The sequence below is a fragment of the Bemisia tabaci genome, chromosome 1, assembly GCF_918797505.1.
Source record: "Bemisia tabaci chromosome 1, PGI_BMITA_v3".
Classification (NCBI taxonomy): Eukaryota; Metazoa; Arthropoda; class Insecta; order Hemiptera; family Aleyrodidae; genus Bemisia; species Bemisia tabaci.
Window position 1 is genome coordinate 45778680 of NC_092793.1, and position 15246 is coordinate 45793925.

Sequence of the window (15246 nt, forward strand, 5' to 3'; positions counted from 1 at the left end):
AACTAAGAGAGAGAAAAGATAAAGATAGGGGGAATAACACAGGGAGATGAATTAAAATTAGTAACAGGACGATGAAAAATGCTAATATTCGTAGAAAATTTAAAACTTGTTGAAAGAGAGTTCTCGAACCTGCACCAACAATCTTAAACTTCCTCTTAGAAAAGTGAGCCCCCCCCCCCCCTCTACAAAAACTCGAGAAAGAGTTCATTCCCAAAGAGGTAGGAGGACTGAGGATCCTATCGGAGTGTCGTGAATATTGCCTATTCGCTAATTGAAGGGGCTTATTTTATTGAACTTGATTGCAATTCAATGGACATAAGTTGTAATTTGTTTTGCATCGCTGAGTGCATATTTCTAGCAAATGTAGCTTGTTTTATTGATCGTTTAAAATCGGCATGCATTGAACTAATAATGTAGAAACAATGCAGTTTCGTGGTTAAAAATAAAAATAATAAAAAAAATGTTGCATTGAATCGCAAAATTATTTCAAAATTTTTGTTGCACTGGGGGTTTGTGTTATGTGGAAAAGTAACAAGGACTACAGAACCTCCACCTCTGGTAGTTTATGAAAATAGGCCAGAAAAAACCATTGATAGGTATCTAAAAGCGGCTATTACTAAAAAAGGGAGCGCAGATTGTTTAATTTGCCCATTGATGCGGTTTAGTACTAGCAAATTCTAATTGATTTAGGCAGATAACTGAAATTACTAAAGGAATCTCGATCAAATGATGAAATTACGGATAAATGGTGAAGGCGGGACCAAGAGAAAATAATCGGAAAATTTAGCTTAGATACTTCTAAAAATTTCTCGCCCCTTATTGTCATATCCCTTCAGAAGTAGTTTTTGCAACTTCAGGTGTGTCAGTGGCACGCGTCTATATATGCAAAAGAAGTCTATGTGGAATGGAAACCATGTATGTGTAGGTTTTTTGCATGAATGAATCCAATTGTCGCTATCTCAATTGCTCGGCAATCAGAACAAACTTGATTTAGTATCAAGGTTCACTCTCAATTATTAAATTAAAGACTATTAGATTACCGTCTCCTCGCTCCAATCGTTTCATTTTCATCACTCAAAGCTGACGTGGCGTAAATAATCCAAAGCATGAAGTAATTATTATTTTTGCAATGCCCGTTATCTTGAATCATTAAGAGTTGTAGCATTGCTGAAATGGATAAAATACAATGTTTTGAAATCGAGGTAACTAGGCCTCTGCTGTTTTTTGCGCTCTCAGCAGACCAAGTTAATTGAACCTCGTCTGGGAAACAAGTAGTATTCTGAGAGCACAGTGGATGTACCTGGGCCTAAGAAAAAATGAATAAAACGACATCAACCTGACTCATGCAGGGGCCCGTTCATTTAAATACGTAACTCTAAAGAGGGAGGAGGTCTAGGAGAGATTCACGCCACTTCGTATTTACATGTCAAAAAATAGGGATCCTCACCATAAAAGAGCTACTAGGAGGAGAGGGATAAAAAAAAATCTGCGATTTAGCGTCACGTATTTTGAACGGCTTATTAACGAATACCATGTAACTTTTTTTTTAAGAATGCATCGGCAAGAAGAAAAGGCCTCTTTACTTGATATCAGTCTGTGTCAACAACCATTACATTGCCCAAACATTGTTTGCCCTTGTTGCCTTGTTTTTAATTTTTCTCCCAAATCTGAGCGAAAACTCATTGACAGCAGTTAGCGGAGCATTGCAAGTCCACGACTCGTGCCATCACGCCTTCAATTTTGCAGATGCAACACGGACATCCATCAAGCACGAATAGTTGTATCTCTGCGCCGTCATCGACGCGCGTTCTTTCCCTGCTCTATTTCCATGTATCGGGTTAGTTCCGTTTGTCTTATTTGTAGTTAGTGGTGCTTCGAGGGCTACGTGAGCAACACAGCCGAAGATAGGAAGACGTATTCAGGCCTTGTTTTTTAAAACTATTCTCCCAAATCGGAGCGACACCTCTTTGGCAGCATACAACGAAGGATTGCGAGGTCACTCCTCGCGCAATCACGCCTTCAATTTTTTAAATGCAACACGGACATCCGTCAAGCAAGAACAGTTCTGTCTCTGCGTTATCATCGACGTGCATTCAGGTGTCTCTCGTTATTTAAATTTGAAAAAAATTAGGGTCAAGTTTGTCAAAAATATGCAATGATGTGTCCAAACCAATAGTCATTTTTGAAGAAAAAAAGGTCAAAGCATATTCAGAGGTCTCTCCCTTTTCGACGTGCCCTAAGAAGCGCACGTCGAAAAGATGGTACTTAGGGAAGATTTGTGTCGCGTAAGGGAATTTTTATCTTGACGAGTATCCCTAGAAATTCCAAGCCGGGTCAAATTGACCCGACTGTCTCCTCTGGAAGAGTTACCTATGTATGGGCGGCTGATGTAGGGGGGGATAAGAGAGCGCCAGTGTGTTACAAAAAACATGAAAATGTATTCTTTTAAAAAAAACTAGGTAATTCTTACCTTCATAAACATAGAAATAGCATACCTAGATAATACTTCAAAAACTATCCAAATTTGGGTATATAAATACGCACCAATTTGACTCAGCGTATAAAAAAAGTCTTGAGCATCTAAGGGCTAATGATGCGATTTATAGAGGATACTTATCTACCCTGCTCGTAAGATCATTTTATATGCAACTGATTGATGACCGTTTGGTTTTAGAGTGAGAGAGATAATTTGTTTGAGATGAGGTTTAAGCCACCGTATGAACATTCAAACGTTGCAAAAGTTCCAGCGATAAAATATTTATTTTTGAGGAAAATTCTGAATATTTTTCTCTTTAAATTATCCAAAGTTTTCAAACTTATATGTGAGTAAAATTTTCTCACAATTCGGAAGGAAAATATTTACTAACTACGAGTACATACCATGAAAATTCATTTTTCATAAAAGGAAGTTTGGCGATATCTGAAATATTACACGGCGTTCTTCCCAAAGACCAGATTCTTCCAGTTTTCAACATTGGCTTCAGGATTTTACTTCTTACTTCCGATTTTCACTTCTTTTTTTTCCGGTTTTCTCCTTCAACTTGTAGTTTTCCATTCCTACTTCCGAATGACCTTTAGTTTCCAGTTTTCACTTTCCATTTCCGGTTTTCACTTCGCATTTCCGGTTTTCACTCCCTATTGCCGGTTCTACTTTCCACTTCCAGGTTTTAACTTCTCTTCTTATTTACGATTTTTACCATCCTACTTAGGATTTTTCCTCCCATTTCCGGTTTTCACTTTCTATCACCGGGTTTGGCCTGTAGCTTCCGGTTTTAACTTGCTTCTTCAAGTTTTTATATTCCACTTCCGATTTTCTCTTCCTTTATTATGTTTAATTGAACGTTTGACTGTAATAATGGTTTAAAATGGGGGGCAGGGCCGGGTTTGCTACTTGCCGCCCCTGGGCCGCCTGTAATTTGCTGGCCCCTTCTCATTTGTTTTGAAACATCAATAAAAACCATCAAGTGAACGTGCCGGAGGGTGAGGGGTTCATAAGACGCGTTTACTCGTGTTGGACATATTTTTTGCGAAAGCCCTGTCAACACTACTAGCAAAAGTTCACGGAACTTGGCGCAAAAGTTAAGTTCCGTAAACCTATCTCTGTGTGGACAAGGCCTTCCATTTATATGAAATGAACGAAAAAATTATGAAAGAACAAACATAAATGTGGTTTAATAACTGTAACTTCCGCCGCCGCGCCGCGCTGACCGCATACTGTGTTTGACGTAATGCGTGAGGTATTCATCCAGTCTTGTAGGCGCTATGTGTTTCATGCCGCCCGCTGCTGACCGCAGCGACCGCACTGTTTGACGCAATGTGTGAAGTATTCATGCAGTCTTGTAGGCGCTAATATGTGTTACCTACATGCCGACCGCCGCGCGCCGAGGGTTTCTCCTTTTCCTTTACATTTGTATTGTCAACTGGAAGGAAGTTGGGAAGTTTTTTTCACTCTTTGAAAAATCGTGTTTTTGGTCTGTTGTTTCAAATACTTTTTTGATAAAGCATATGTCGATGCATAAGTTTACGCGTCTTTATTAAGAAAAGATACTCCCTAGCATGCCTGCAGAAGCGGATTAGGGATCTATGTGGGAGAGGAGCGGGAAGATGAATAATTTCAAAATTGAGGTAGCACTGCTTTTATGAGTGTCTTTGCCTCCTAAGTACATCCCCAAAATTTAAAAAATTCAAAAATGCCCAAGGAATAAATTTCATGAAACTTTCCGTCTCTATTTTTTCAAGGCAAAGCACTATCGAGTATTTTATAAAATGCACCTCTTGGCAACACAGTTGAACCGATAGTTGAGGTTATGTCATTGTTTTGGATACACAGGTTTCTAATCATAGAGTACAATAGAGTCGCAAAGTACTGGATCGCCGATGAAGCCAATCCATGAACAGGCGTTTCCGAGCCGCGTGTGCTCCGAAAATAGTGAACCATTTGTGAACCCAACGGCATTTTGTAACACGGCGGCTTATGGAGAAATCAAGAACTGCTTGTGGTTTTTAGGTATTTTATAATTCAATCAGCATTAATTTTTGCAAATTTTGCTATTTAAAGGTAGTCAAAGCCATAATGAATCCATTGATGTATATTACTCCTGGATAAAATTCATATAGGAATTTAATTTCTGACTTATACCAAGTGTGAACCAACCGGCATTTTTTTACACGGTGGCTTATGGAGAAATCAACGACTGCTTGTGTTTTTTCGACTTTTTTTAATTCCATCGGTATTAATTTGTGCAAATTTTGCTTGAAATAGATATTCAAAGCCATAATGAATCCATTAATGTATGTTACTCCGAGATAATATTCATTTATGGACTCAATTTCAGACTTATTACCGGCCTACTTATTTTAGCTGGTTCAGTAGCTACGTTTATGCGAGGCTCGAAACCGGGGTTTCACGAAACCCGAGTTTGTAATGCAAGTTTCCTCCGTCGGGTTTATGCGGGCGCTGTAACCCGACTTTCGCGGGAAATCAAAGTTTCCGATTTTGGCGCTGTTTATGCGCATATTTTCGATTGAACTTGAATTTCATGTTGGCGCCATTTTCACAAGCTATACTTCATTTTTCCACTATGAATTGATTCAATAAATTATTAGGTATTACTCTTTTATCCTGTGTATGTTCAATTTTTCCACAGTATATAAGCGGAGGCTTCATCTTCACTAGAAAAGCCTTTACTGACTTTCTGAGCAACAGTTGGAAAAATGACAGTAGATGTTTAATCATTTTACGTTCATCTTTAAAATTGAATGAATACCTAATCTCAACAACCCTCCAAATCATGGTCGAGCTTATATTCTGAGTTATTAATCCATTAATGTATGTTACCCCGAGATAATATTCATATATGGACTCAATTTCAGACTTATTACCGGCCTACTTATTTTAGCTGGTTCAGGTTCAGTGTGTGTCTAGCCGACGACGAACGGAGCCGAGTCGGGACTGTCGGGAGTGGGGAGCGCTGAGCGCGAGTCTCTGCGTATGCGTCATCGCTAGTCGCCGCACACTAGTCTCCGGAGAACTGGACAAAACAGCCTCGAAAAGTGACTTCATCGGCGATCCAGTACTTTGCGACTCTATTGTACTCTATGTTTCTAATCAAATAATCAAGTGAAGAGGATTCAAGTACCCGCCTTATCAGTTGAGGTAAATTTTCATCTAAATTTGCTTTTACTTTTATATTCTAGTCAATTTTTCCTCTAAAATTTCATCATAAACTGAGGTAAGTAATCGTTCGGATTTTAATCATCTTCCTCTTCGAAGCACACATTAATTTCACTTGGGCACAAATTTATCTACCTGACCTAAGTTTTCAGATGTGGATAGCAATATTTTCAGTGCATAAGTGCTTCATTTCAACTCAATGTTCTTACACTCAAAATCTAAGTGATTTTCTGAAAATTCTGATCTCCTAATCGATACGGCCACCTGATTTCACGTGTTAAAGATTTCAATGAGCTCAGTTTCTAGTTTGCATTTGAGGTCGATTCTGCTGTACACCCAGTTTAAATCATACACAGTGCTCTTCTCTCTAGGAGCAGTGATCGTGAATTGTCAGTCATTGATCAACTAGACAAACCCAGGCTCAATTTTCAGAGTGTTTCAGACAGTTGGGGGAAGGCAGGTAGGAACACTGGGGAAAATTCTAGTGGGCCAATTAATATGTTGGGTACTTAATTTTGGACTGATTTATCTTGTTCACACTTCAAAGAAACAACCAAATGTGGCTGGTTTAAGCACTGATGGGCTGATATTCTCAAGGTTATGTTTTTGGTCCCTCTCCTCTCCTTGGCCCCAAGCAGAATATTTCAATGGTTTAAAAGCGGCACCACCTATCTCCATTGCGGTGTTTCAAAATCTCAGCTCCTGGATTATATTTTCAAAGATGAATAAGCCAACTTTTTAGCTTGAAATTTATATCAAACATTCTACTAATGGAGAAGAAAAATCAAGACAGTTCTTAAGAAATTATATTGACCAGTTTTCCTAGGAAAAAAAAAGTATGACTAGAAGTCTACAAGATTGCAAATGGAGGTATGTGATCTTGCACTTTAACCATCGATTTACAAAAAAAATAGTCCGATTAAGTCAGCTCTAGAAATCAAGGATATTATGTTTCTGTAAAGAAATCAAGTCAAAGTTCCAAGGCACTGAGGTTGATTAGATTATTCATGCAGCCCATCATACCAACTAATTCTAAACCTCGATGATAGTGATGTTGTAGAGGCAAGCATCCTCAGTCTGCCTAAGCAAACTCACTTTCAGTTTGGATCATTCCAAAAAGTGTCCATAGAGAGTTCATGCACATCTTTGTATCATGTATGTGACAACAGAGAATGAAATATTGTTAATCATTAACCTATGAGTACTTTGTTTCTTCCTTCCAGAATACCATTGCAAACATGCCTTTGAAAGATTATGAAGCTCTAGTTGGGAGCACTGCTGGAATTGTTACAGTAGCATCTTTTTTTGCACCCGCGTAAGTTCTACTTTTACTTTCTCTCTCTCTCCACATGTTCAGAAAAAATATGTTCATGATAATCACTTAGGAACAATGGAACAATTCTTTATCAATTTTTGATATTTTCTCTTAGTTTCAGCCCCTTGGCTCAAATTTTACAACACAAAAACTCGAGGATTTGGTGAGATAAGCTGTGGTGGCTTATCCAACGAAAAAGAATCAAAGGAAAATTACTTGGTTGGCTTGAAGCTGCCAGCAGGCTACCATAACTCACTCACATAGATGGACACAAGTCTACCTCGGAAAAAAGTGGATTTCAACTAACTCACTCACATTGTCAATAGAAAGGGCGGAGATGTGATAAAGGCTGATGAACCAGCTTATTGATTGGTAGTTCAGACTCCCTATTACAAGGAACTGCTTGAGAGAGCTAGCAAAAATTATCCATTTGTGGCAGGAAGAGAGATTTGAAGTAAGCGGGCAGAACAGGACAGTTTCCACATAAGGAACTGCCAAAAGATTATGATTTTGTTTATTGTGCAGCAAATGCGTATATAATCTGTGACAATATGGCATAAATACATGACTTGACATTACTGTGAATGGTGAACACGTTTGCAAAACAGGCTTTATATCCCATATCATGGTTCAAAGACTCAACTTAAGAATATAACTGAATATTCCCTGTTTTTTGGTCCACAGGTTTATTTGCAAAACTGTGATAAAGAAAGGAAGCACAGAAAATGTTGATCCGATGCCTTTTATTGGTGGTATGAGCATGTAAGTATCAAGATTCACTCCTATTTACTTCCTCTATTTTTTTTAAAAAACCAATTTTCAAATAGCTCTCATGGCTAATCCCGTGCTTGATCCCCCAATCTCTTTGCACCCAGCCCCAGGTGACCATTACTTGAGACCATCAAACTCAAGTCACCTGGCTGGGAATCGCACCTGGAACCTCCAGGTCATTTGACGAGTGCTACAACCACTACATCACGGGAGGCCAGCACTTTGGAACCCTTTTTTTTCATGAAAATGAATTGTTCTTCATATTGATGACTTCTATCTTAATTCAGAAGTCCCTTTCTTCTATTTTTAAAATGATATTATGGTGACAATATACTTAATTAATATTCAGATGCTGTTTTCAAATTTGGATCATTTAATGCAATGTAGAAGAGCATCTTATTGCTGTCTCCGAAAATGACTAGCTCTCTATGATCAAAGATAAACATGGGTCGTTTGTTTCTACTCCCGAAAAATAGAGTTTTCTAAAATACGTACTCGGTTAGTTTCACCTTCAATATGTTTTTTTGTTATGATTTTAATTACTCAGCCACTGTTCAAATTACTGGAGAATCACTTTTATTTTGATATGATTTGAACAAAAGGCCCATTGATGATTTCTCCGTTACACCAACACCATTTCAGGGTAAATGTAATCCTTGTCTCTTGAAGCCCCAGGGTAAAATTCGATAATTGCCCAATTCAAATATTTTACTCCTTCAGTTTTCTATGTACATAAATACAGAGGACCCCTTGCTGATGACCATGGACGAGTAATTTTAGTGTTTGGCTGTTTCATGAAGTTTATTTGCTTTTCATCCTCAGAGTCTGAGTTTGTCATAATTTATTTCACCACCAATTTTTCTTGAATTCTCTGTTTATCAGGGTAAAAATCAAGATTTTTACACCTGATGTTTTTCCTGAACTCTGGATCTCTTTCTTTTCTGTATTTGTGCTGATCTCGGAATTTTTATTTTTAGGTCCATACTCATGCTGCAGCATGGACTGATTCTCAAAGATCCAGCAATGATCCCCGTCAATGTTTTTGGATTTATTTTGAATCTGATATACTTCTCTATCTACTATCATTATTCGACTGAGAGGGTAAATTATTGTAGATTTATTTATTTTTCCTCTCCCTCTCTTACAAAATATTTTAGACCTCCAATTAAAAAGTGCATTAAGGCATGGAAGATGCTCCCGTTTTTAAATTCAATACTGCAATATATTTTGGGCAACTTATGGAAGTGAATAAATAATGACCCAAGGAAAAAAGGGATCTTAAGAGTCACGTTATTGAAAATTTCTTCTCTGAACTTTATTTTTTAGGGAAAACTAAGCAACATTGTCTCTTGCAAGAATTTTAAGAAGAATGGTCTAGAGAGATTATAAAAAAAATGGAAGACAGTAGTACCTTGGACAAGAGAGTAATGAAGCAATATTGACTCTCTGTGCCTGTGTGAATATGTAAATGGGTGCAGGAATCCATGCACGGCAAAAGGAAATCTGATCTCAAGTGCCCCTCTTTACTTTGCCCCGGTTTTGTTCTGAGCTGGCTTGAAATACTTGAAAAAATAATATTAATAGTGATGAGGTGGATATTTTTCTCAGTATACCTACCTGAGGAACCTCCCTCCAGAGGCTGCTGACCGCGCAGCGGCGGTCAACGGCTGGCTTGGTAGTCGTTTAATTATGCCAGCAAAAAATTATGATAATGCATCACCACTATTTTTTCATTTATCTTTTTGCAGGGGCAGTTATGGTTGACACTTGGAAAAGCTGCCACTTTTGTTGCTGTTTTAATTGGTTACGCTCAATGGGAATACGAGCATAAAGTTGAATTTAGGTTTGGTCTTATCACCACCTCCATTATGTTTGCGTTAATATCTGCTCCTCTTTTATCGTTGGTAAGTAATTTTAGCCACTCTAATTTCGTTTTTAAGTAGACTTTAATTGAACGAGGTCTTGAAGAATGTATCCAGTACAACTGCACTATATTTTGCAATAAGGAACCACTATTTAAGACTAATTCTAGAAACAGCGTGAGTTTGTGCCATTATTTTCCCCATGAAGAAATGTTCACTTTTTCTTGCCAAACTTATGTAGTCAAAGTAGGGATATGTCACACATATTGCTGTTTATCATATAGTTTCACTTTTTGCCTCGCTCCAGGTACCAGAGTCGCTCCATTTTATCTGTTAAGAAGAAATAAACATCTATCCTTCTTTCTAATAATTCTATGAATTAATCATAAAATTTAGATTGACAGCCTACTTACATTTTTGACACCATTTTATACATCCTTATATTTTTATCCCCAACTTTTCTAAATGGGTAAAAGTACAGTGGAAAAAGATTTTTTTAAGTATCTTGTTATTTGTGTGGTCAAAGTCAACGTATATATGATAGTGTTTTGCAAGTTAATAATGACACAGCTTAGATATCATTGTTTGTATCCTTTTTTAACTACTCTCCTTATAACACAGGTTTTTTTGTTAAGTTAAGCTAATTTTTTTTCGTTTACTTTTGTAGGGTGAAATAATTCGCACCAAAAACTCAGCTTCACTACCATTCCCACTCATTGTTTCTTCACTATTCGTCACATCATTGTGGCTTCTTTATGGAATAATCATCGAAAACATATTTGTGCAGGTAGGTAATTCAATTTATATGTTCATGTTTCATTCACTTTTCAGCCAGTCAAGGAATCAGGCCCGGATCAGCTCAATGCATGAAAGAGAATGCCGTCCTATTGACACACATTCATTGTTTAGAGTCCACGCCAAACACATTTACACATTTTTAGAGTACGACAGTAGATCAATTGTCTTCAATTTAGCATTAAAAGTAAATGCAAGGATCAAGAATGTGGATCTTATGTCGTTGTTTAAAAGTGCGTAAATTTATTTCACATGGACTCCAAGATGCAATTATGATAAAAATAGGATTAAAATAAAATGCAACCGAAACACTTCAGAACAGTTTTAAGCCAAAAAACTTCATTTTAGACCATGGATGAATAAAAATACAGGACTGTATTTCAAATGCATTTCAACTTTGATTCATATTTTTAGGAATTTGCTCAGATTTTTCATCTTTTTTTTCAGTTGCAAAAGTCAGTGAAAACAGAGACATTGGTCCGCGGAAGCAAAATTCTCAATAATATTATTTTTTTGAAGTATATTCAGTAATATCTGTCTCTTGCTCAGGGTATCAAATGACTCAAAGACAGTATTGTTCCTGAGTTAACGATCCACTCCTTTTTCATCACAATTTCACAAAGAATATGATTTGTACAACAAAATTATTGAAAGTAATTCCCAATTAAGATATTGATGTCCTTAAAAGATTAATTCAAACTTCCCGCTCTTAAAAATAACCATAATCTACTTGAGTTAAACTACACACTCAATGTTACTCAAACTTTTACATAACAGTTTCTGCGGTAAGAAAATATGGCTCAGCTTTTGCACTTCATCATCCACTTTCAACAACACAGGGTGTGGAAGGAACATTTTTTTATTGAGAAGCTTGCCAAAACCATATTAGTTTGCGGTTTGATTAATGTAGATTCTGATTTTTCTGATGGGCAGAAAATTCAATTTTTTGTGTCCAGTACTGAATAAGAAACTTAATATTTTGGTTAGGAGTTAATTTCAGTACTTTCCGTTGTGCAAAGTGAGTTCTATGTGAAATGAGGAGGAAATATATATTAGAGTACTTAAATTCGTACCTTGTCCTGTAATTCATTGAATCAATAATTTCGCTAAAATTTAATCTAGAATCATTTGAAATCAGTTCCAGAACGCTGTTGCCTTCCTCCTGTGTCTTGGTCAGCTCATCCTTTGCATTATCTACCCCGCCAGAGATGACAGTAAGGATAAAGCTAAAAAGGCTGAATAATCAGCAGTCAAGACGTTCTCTTGTTGCTAAATGATTGTGCGCCCAAGTCCCTGATGTTACCACTCATTTGTTGGTGCTTTTGAAGCAGTTGTGATTCCAAGAATTCTCCTTGTTAAGAAATGGTTATATTTTTTTAATGTTGTATGTGTTATGTCTGCTATTAGACTTATTTTTTTATCGATTATTAGAAATTTCACCTCATACAAGTGCTTGAATCTAATTTTTTTTCTCATGTAAGATCAGTTTAAATTTGTCTGGTCTGGTCAGTTTGAAGATAGAACTTTGAATGGAGATAGAACTTGCATCAGATAAGTCAGCAGTTGTTTACTTTCCGTACCTTATTGAAAGAAACATGGCAATGTCTCAAGGCTCATAAAGCGTTCTTCCTTAGCACAACAGAATAGTGATCAAGGCTTGACCGGGTGCGAAGACAACACCGTGCCATCACTGGGTGCAGATATCAAAAGTCAATACCCTCCTCTGATGGCTGTCAGAAGTAAACAACTTCCAATGTATCTGAAGCTAGTTCACCTCCAATGAAGTTTTGAAAGACGCCGAAAAAATATTAGAAATGTTGCAGAGGTTTCTTAGGGATTCAGAGTTGTCTCATCCTCCACCCATAAAGATTTCTGGCTGCGCTGCGCATAGTTGAAACTTTAGGGAACCCTCTAAATGCATCAATAATAAATCTTTGAACAATACAAGAATTCTTTTGAACCTAGCACGATAACCTTGCTAAGGAGCTCAGATTCAGTAGCTAGATAGGTAGTAACCACTTGTAATGGTTCGGATTTTAAAGAGTCCAGTCAAGCAGGAAAAATATTTTGTACTCGAACACCTTGCAGATTTTCAACTTTTAACCCCTTTACCTCAATTTCTTTGCCTAGAAGAAGTGTTTTGTTGTCATTTGTTGCCTGAGCAATAGCTAAATAATCGCTGAAGCAAGTTAACTTAGGTTTAAACTCTTACCTCAGTAGAAATTTATCTAAAGTAATAAAGTATACTTTGCTTCAAAAGATGTGTTTTAAGATTGCCAGTGTGCATTAGTCTGTGGTCCTCTTTAGTTTGCCTGTAAAATTAAATTTGATGTATACTTTGTGCCATCGCCAATCATATTTTTCTTGCAAAGTCCTTTCTACTTAAGTCTTGCCTCATTTGAGAGTAGTTATACCCCTCTATTTTTATAATTCGTATTTTTTTCTGTGGGTGTGTAGAAAATATATTTTAGATCAGAGTGCAAGAATGTGCATGAAATTTATAAGGAGAAGAGAAAACGATTTTTGGTCAGTGACATGGGTGGAACTAGGAGGGAGCGGGGGCTGGAATCTCCCTCCCCCCTCTTAACTTCTCTCTTTTTTCATTGTATTTTCCATATGAGCAAACGTATTTAAATCTACCTCATGCTGCAATAACAGTTGGTTTGTTAAGAAGTTGGTTTTTATAAATATCTTCAGATGAAAATGAGTCCCAAATATAGACAAATAAATGTTTTATGTTCTGTATTTATTTGTCAACACCCGAGTAAAAATTGAAACATTATCAGACAGTTTTGAATGTTGCAACATAGAAGAAAGTTGAATGTAAAATGTTGTCTGCATTTTTCCATTTTAATTAGTTTGATGGAAGGCGATCAGCTGCTTAGGCTAATTACGCTGGACCTAGTAATGTATTTTGAGTAAAAATATAAATATATTACATATATTCCTCAGCCAAAAGTTTTCATGAAAAAGTAACTTTTTCATTACTCTAAAAATGACTTACAATCTACTTAAAAATTCGTCATCTTAATGTTTATACTCTTTCAATAATACTAACCGATATTGATTGGTTTCCTTGGTCTTGCTGCCGCGCCGAGGGAAAACCCAGTGTAAGCTTTTGTGAATTGTCAAATTTCCTTATAATTGTAATGATTTTTAAGAAAATTAGGTATTCATATTTTTCTTTGAAATTTTTGTGGCAACCAAGAATAATTTGCAGTCAGAATTCTCCAAGGAATTCAAACAATAAAATTAAGAAGCTTTTGTTTAGGAAATTCGAATTGTACCAGAAAAAATTTGGTAATACCTGAAGATTCACAAGGCATTTTTCCACAGCAGGTTAGCATAAACTTGCCTAATGGTCTACCTTTAAAAGTTTGACAATATTTAGAGGTACCTAATTTATATAGATTTTAAGTATTATAAAATCATGTAGTTAAAAAATTCTAAGTTAAGTTGAAAATGTTATTTTCAAATTCCCATTTTACTGTGATCATTTAACATACTACTACCTACGTGAGAGACATGTTCAGATTTCTTTGACCATTCATTTAAATGGACAAACAGACTGCATCATGAAATAAGGAGTTACTAATATCGACTCAATGTAGAAATGATATTTATGCCAATATTTTCTCTATGTAGTTAGGTGCTTTTATGGATGAGCCAGAAATACCTCCCTTATTACAAAATGAAGTCCAATTTTTCAAGGATAAAAAATGTCTTTAAGAGCTCAAGTTACATGCTAATGCAGGAATACTGGACAAAAAAGTGTACGAGTAATGTTTGATTTTATTTTAAGATACTTGTTGTTCTATGAGCATAATCAATCGCTATTTTCTTAAAAATTTGTTTTGCTTTACTTCATGATCCCAATTTGGTATAACTGAGATTTTTGATGTGTTATGAGACCCAGATGAGTTAACTCAATTTATTTTCCCTCTATGCCATATGAACGTTTTTTATTATTATTATCGCCTCTTATTATTTTAAAAAACAAAATAAACAAAATTTATTTTCAGTTCACATGTTTCTTTTTTATGTTTGACTACCCACTTTTTTGCACGTGTTGAAGTCAGTATGGGTCTCTCTTGAATTGGACACATTTAAAGCAGTCTATTTTCACGGCGAACTTTTCAAATATACATACCTGAAAGTCTAGGACTACTAAAATATGTTTGATAGAGATGCGTACAATGAGCAGAGAGGAGAAAGAGGACACATGCAGGCAGTGACAGAGAGGAGCACTGGCGAAAACTACCAAAAGCCACAGGCAGTTGGAGTTTTTGCCTTTCCTGCAAATAGACTTGAACATAACGTTATTCCCACTTGGAATCAAATCACGCGAAACTAGTCCATCTATACAAATGAGAAAAACCTTCCATCTGCTCCAAGCTGAGTTATGTTTTTTCACCACTGTGTCTTTTTTTTATGGTTGCTTTTGGGCAGCCCTAAACTAGCTCCCTAACTCCAGTATTAAAATCCAATCTATACCTCGAAAAGGTCTTTTTGAAATCTCCTAATGTAAATGGACTCCTCTTGCATGAATGCATTCAACGTATGAATGACCCATTATTGTAATAATTTAAAAAATTTCTCTGATGTACATAAGATATAACATCCTAGTGTCGTCAATTGGCCTCCTTTAAATCAAAATAAACTATATTCATTCTGACATGAGCTCTAAGATCCATTAAAATACATGCATGACAGGGTTCCCGTCACAATGGATATCGTTCCTTTTGATTTAAATGCGTCTAATTTTGACAAGGGCTTGGAAAATTCAGCGGGCGAAAAAGACCATAACCCAAGTGTCTCTTGACTAGTTC

General features: G+C 36.5%; 1 protein-coding gene across 4 annotated transcripts; it reads left to right on the forward strand.

Moving 5' to 3' along the window:
* Positions 1–5591: 5591 nt before the first annotated feature.
* LOC109038881 (sugar transporter SWEET1) lies at positions 5592–14443 on the forward strand. 4 transcript variants are annotated; one of them, XM_019054123.2, is made up of 7 exons: positions 5592–5732; positions 6898–6989; positions 7674–7751; positions 8738–8861; positions 9509–9664; positions 10290–10409; positions 11556–14443. In XM_019054123.2, the coding sequence occupies exons 2-7, from the start codon at positions 6913–6915 to the stop codon at positions 11658–11660; spliced, it is 660 nt and encodes a 219-aa protein (XP_018909668.1). In that variant the 5' UTR covers positions 5592–5732; positions 6898–6912; the 3' UTR covers positions 11661–14443. The 4 variants fall into 4 exon arrangements, with proteins under 4 accessions (XP_018909668.1, XP_018909667.1, XP_018909669.1 ...); XM_019054122.2 differs by having other exon boundaries at positions 5592–5656; XM_019054124.2 differs by lacking the exon at positions 5592–5732 and adding an exon at positions 5993–6134.
* The last annotated feature ends 803 nt before the right edge of the window (positions 14444–15246 follow it).

Excerpts from the sequence above, each read along its gene's own strand:
- LOC109038881 (XM_072301650.1), top strand. Across the intron at positions 7,752-8,737 it reads TTTATTGGTGGTATGAGCAT|GTCCATACTCATGCTGCAGC; the intron begins GTAAGTATCAAG and ends TTTTATTTTTAG. Across the intron at positions 9,665-10,289 it reads CTGCTCCTCTTTTATCGTTG|GGTGAAATAATTCGCACCAA; the intron begins GTAAGTAATTTT and ends TTACTTTTGTAG.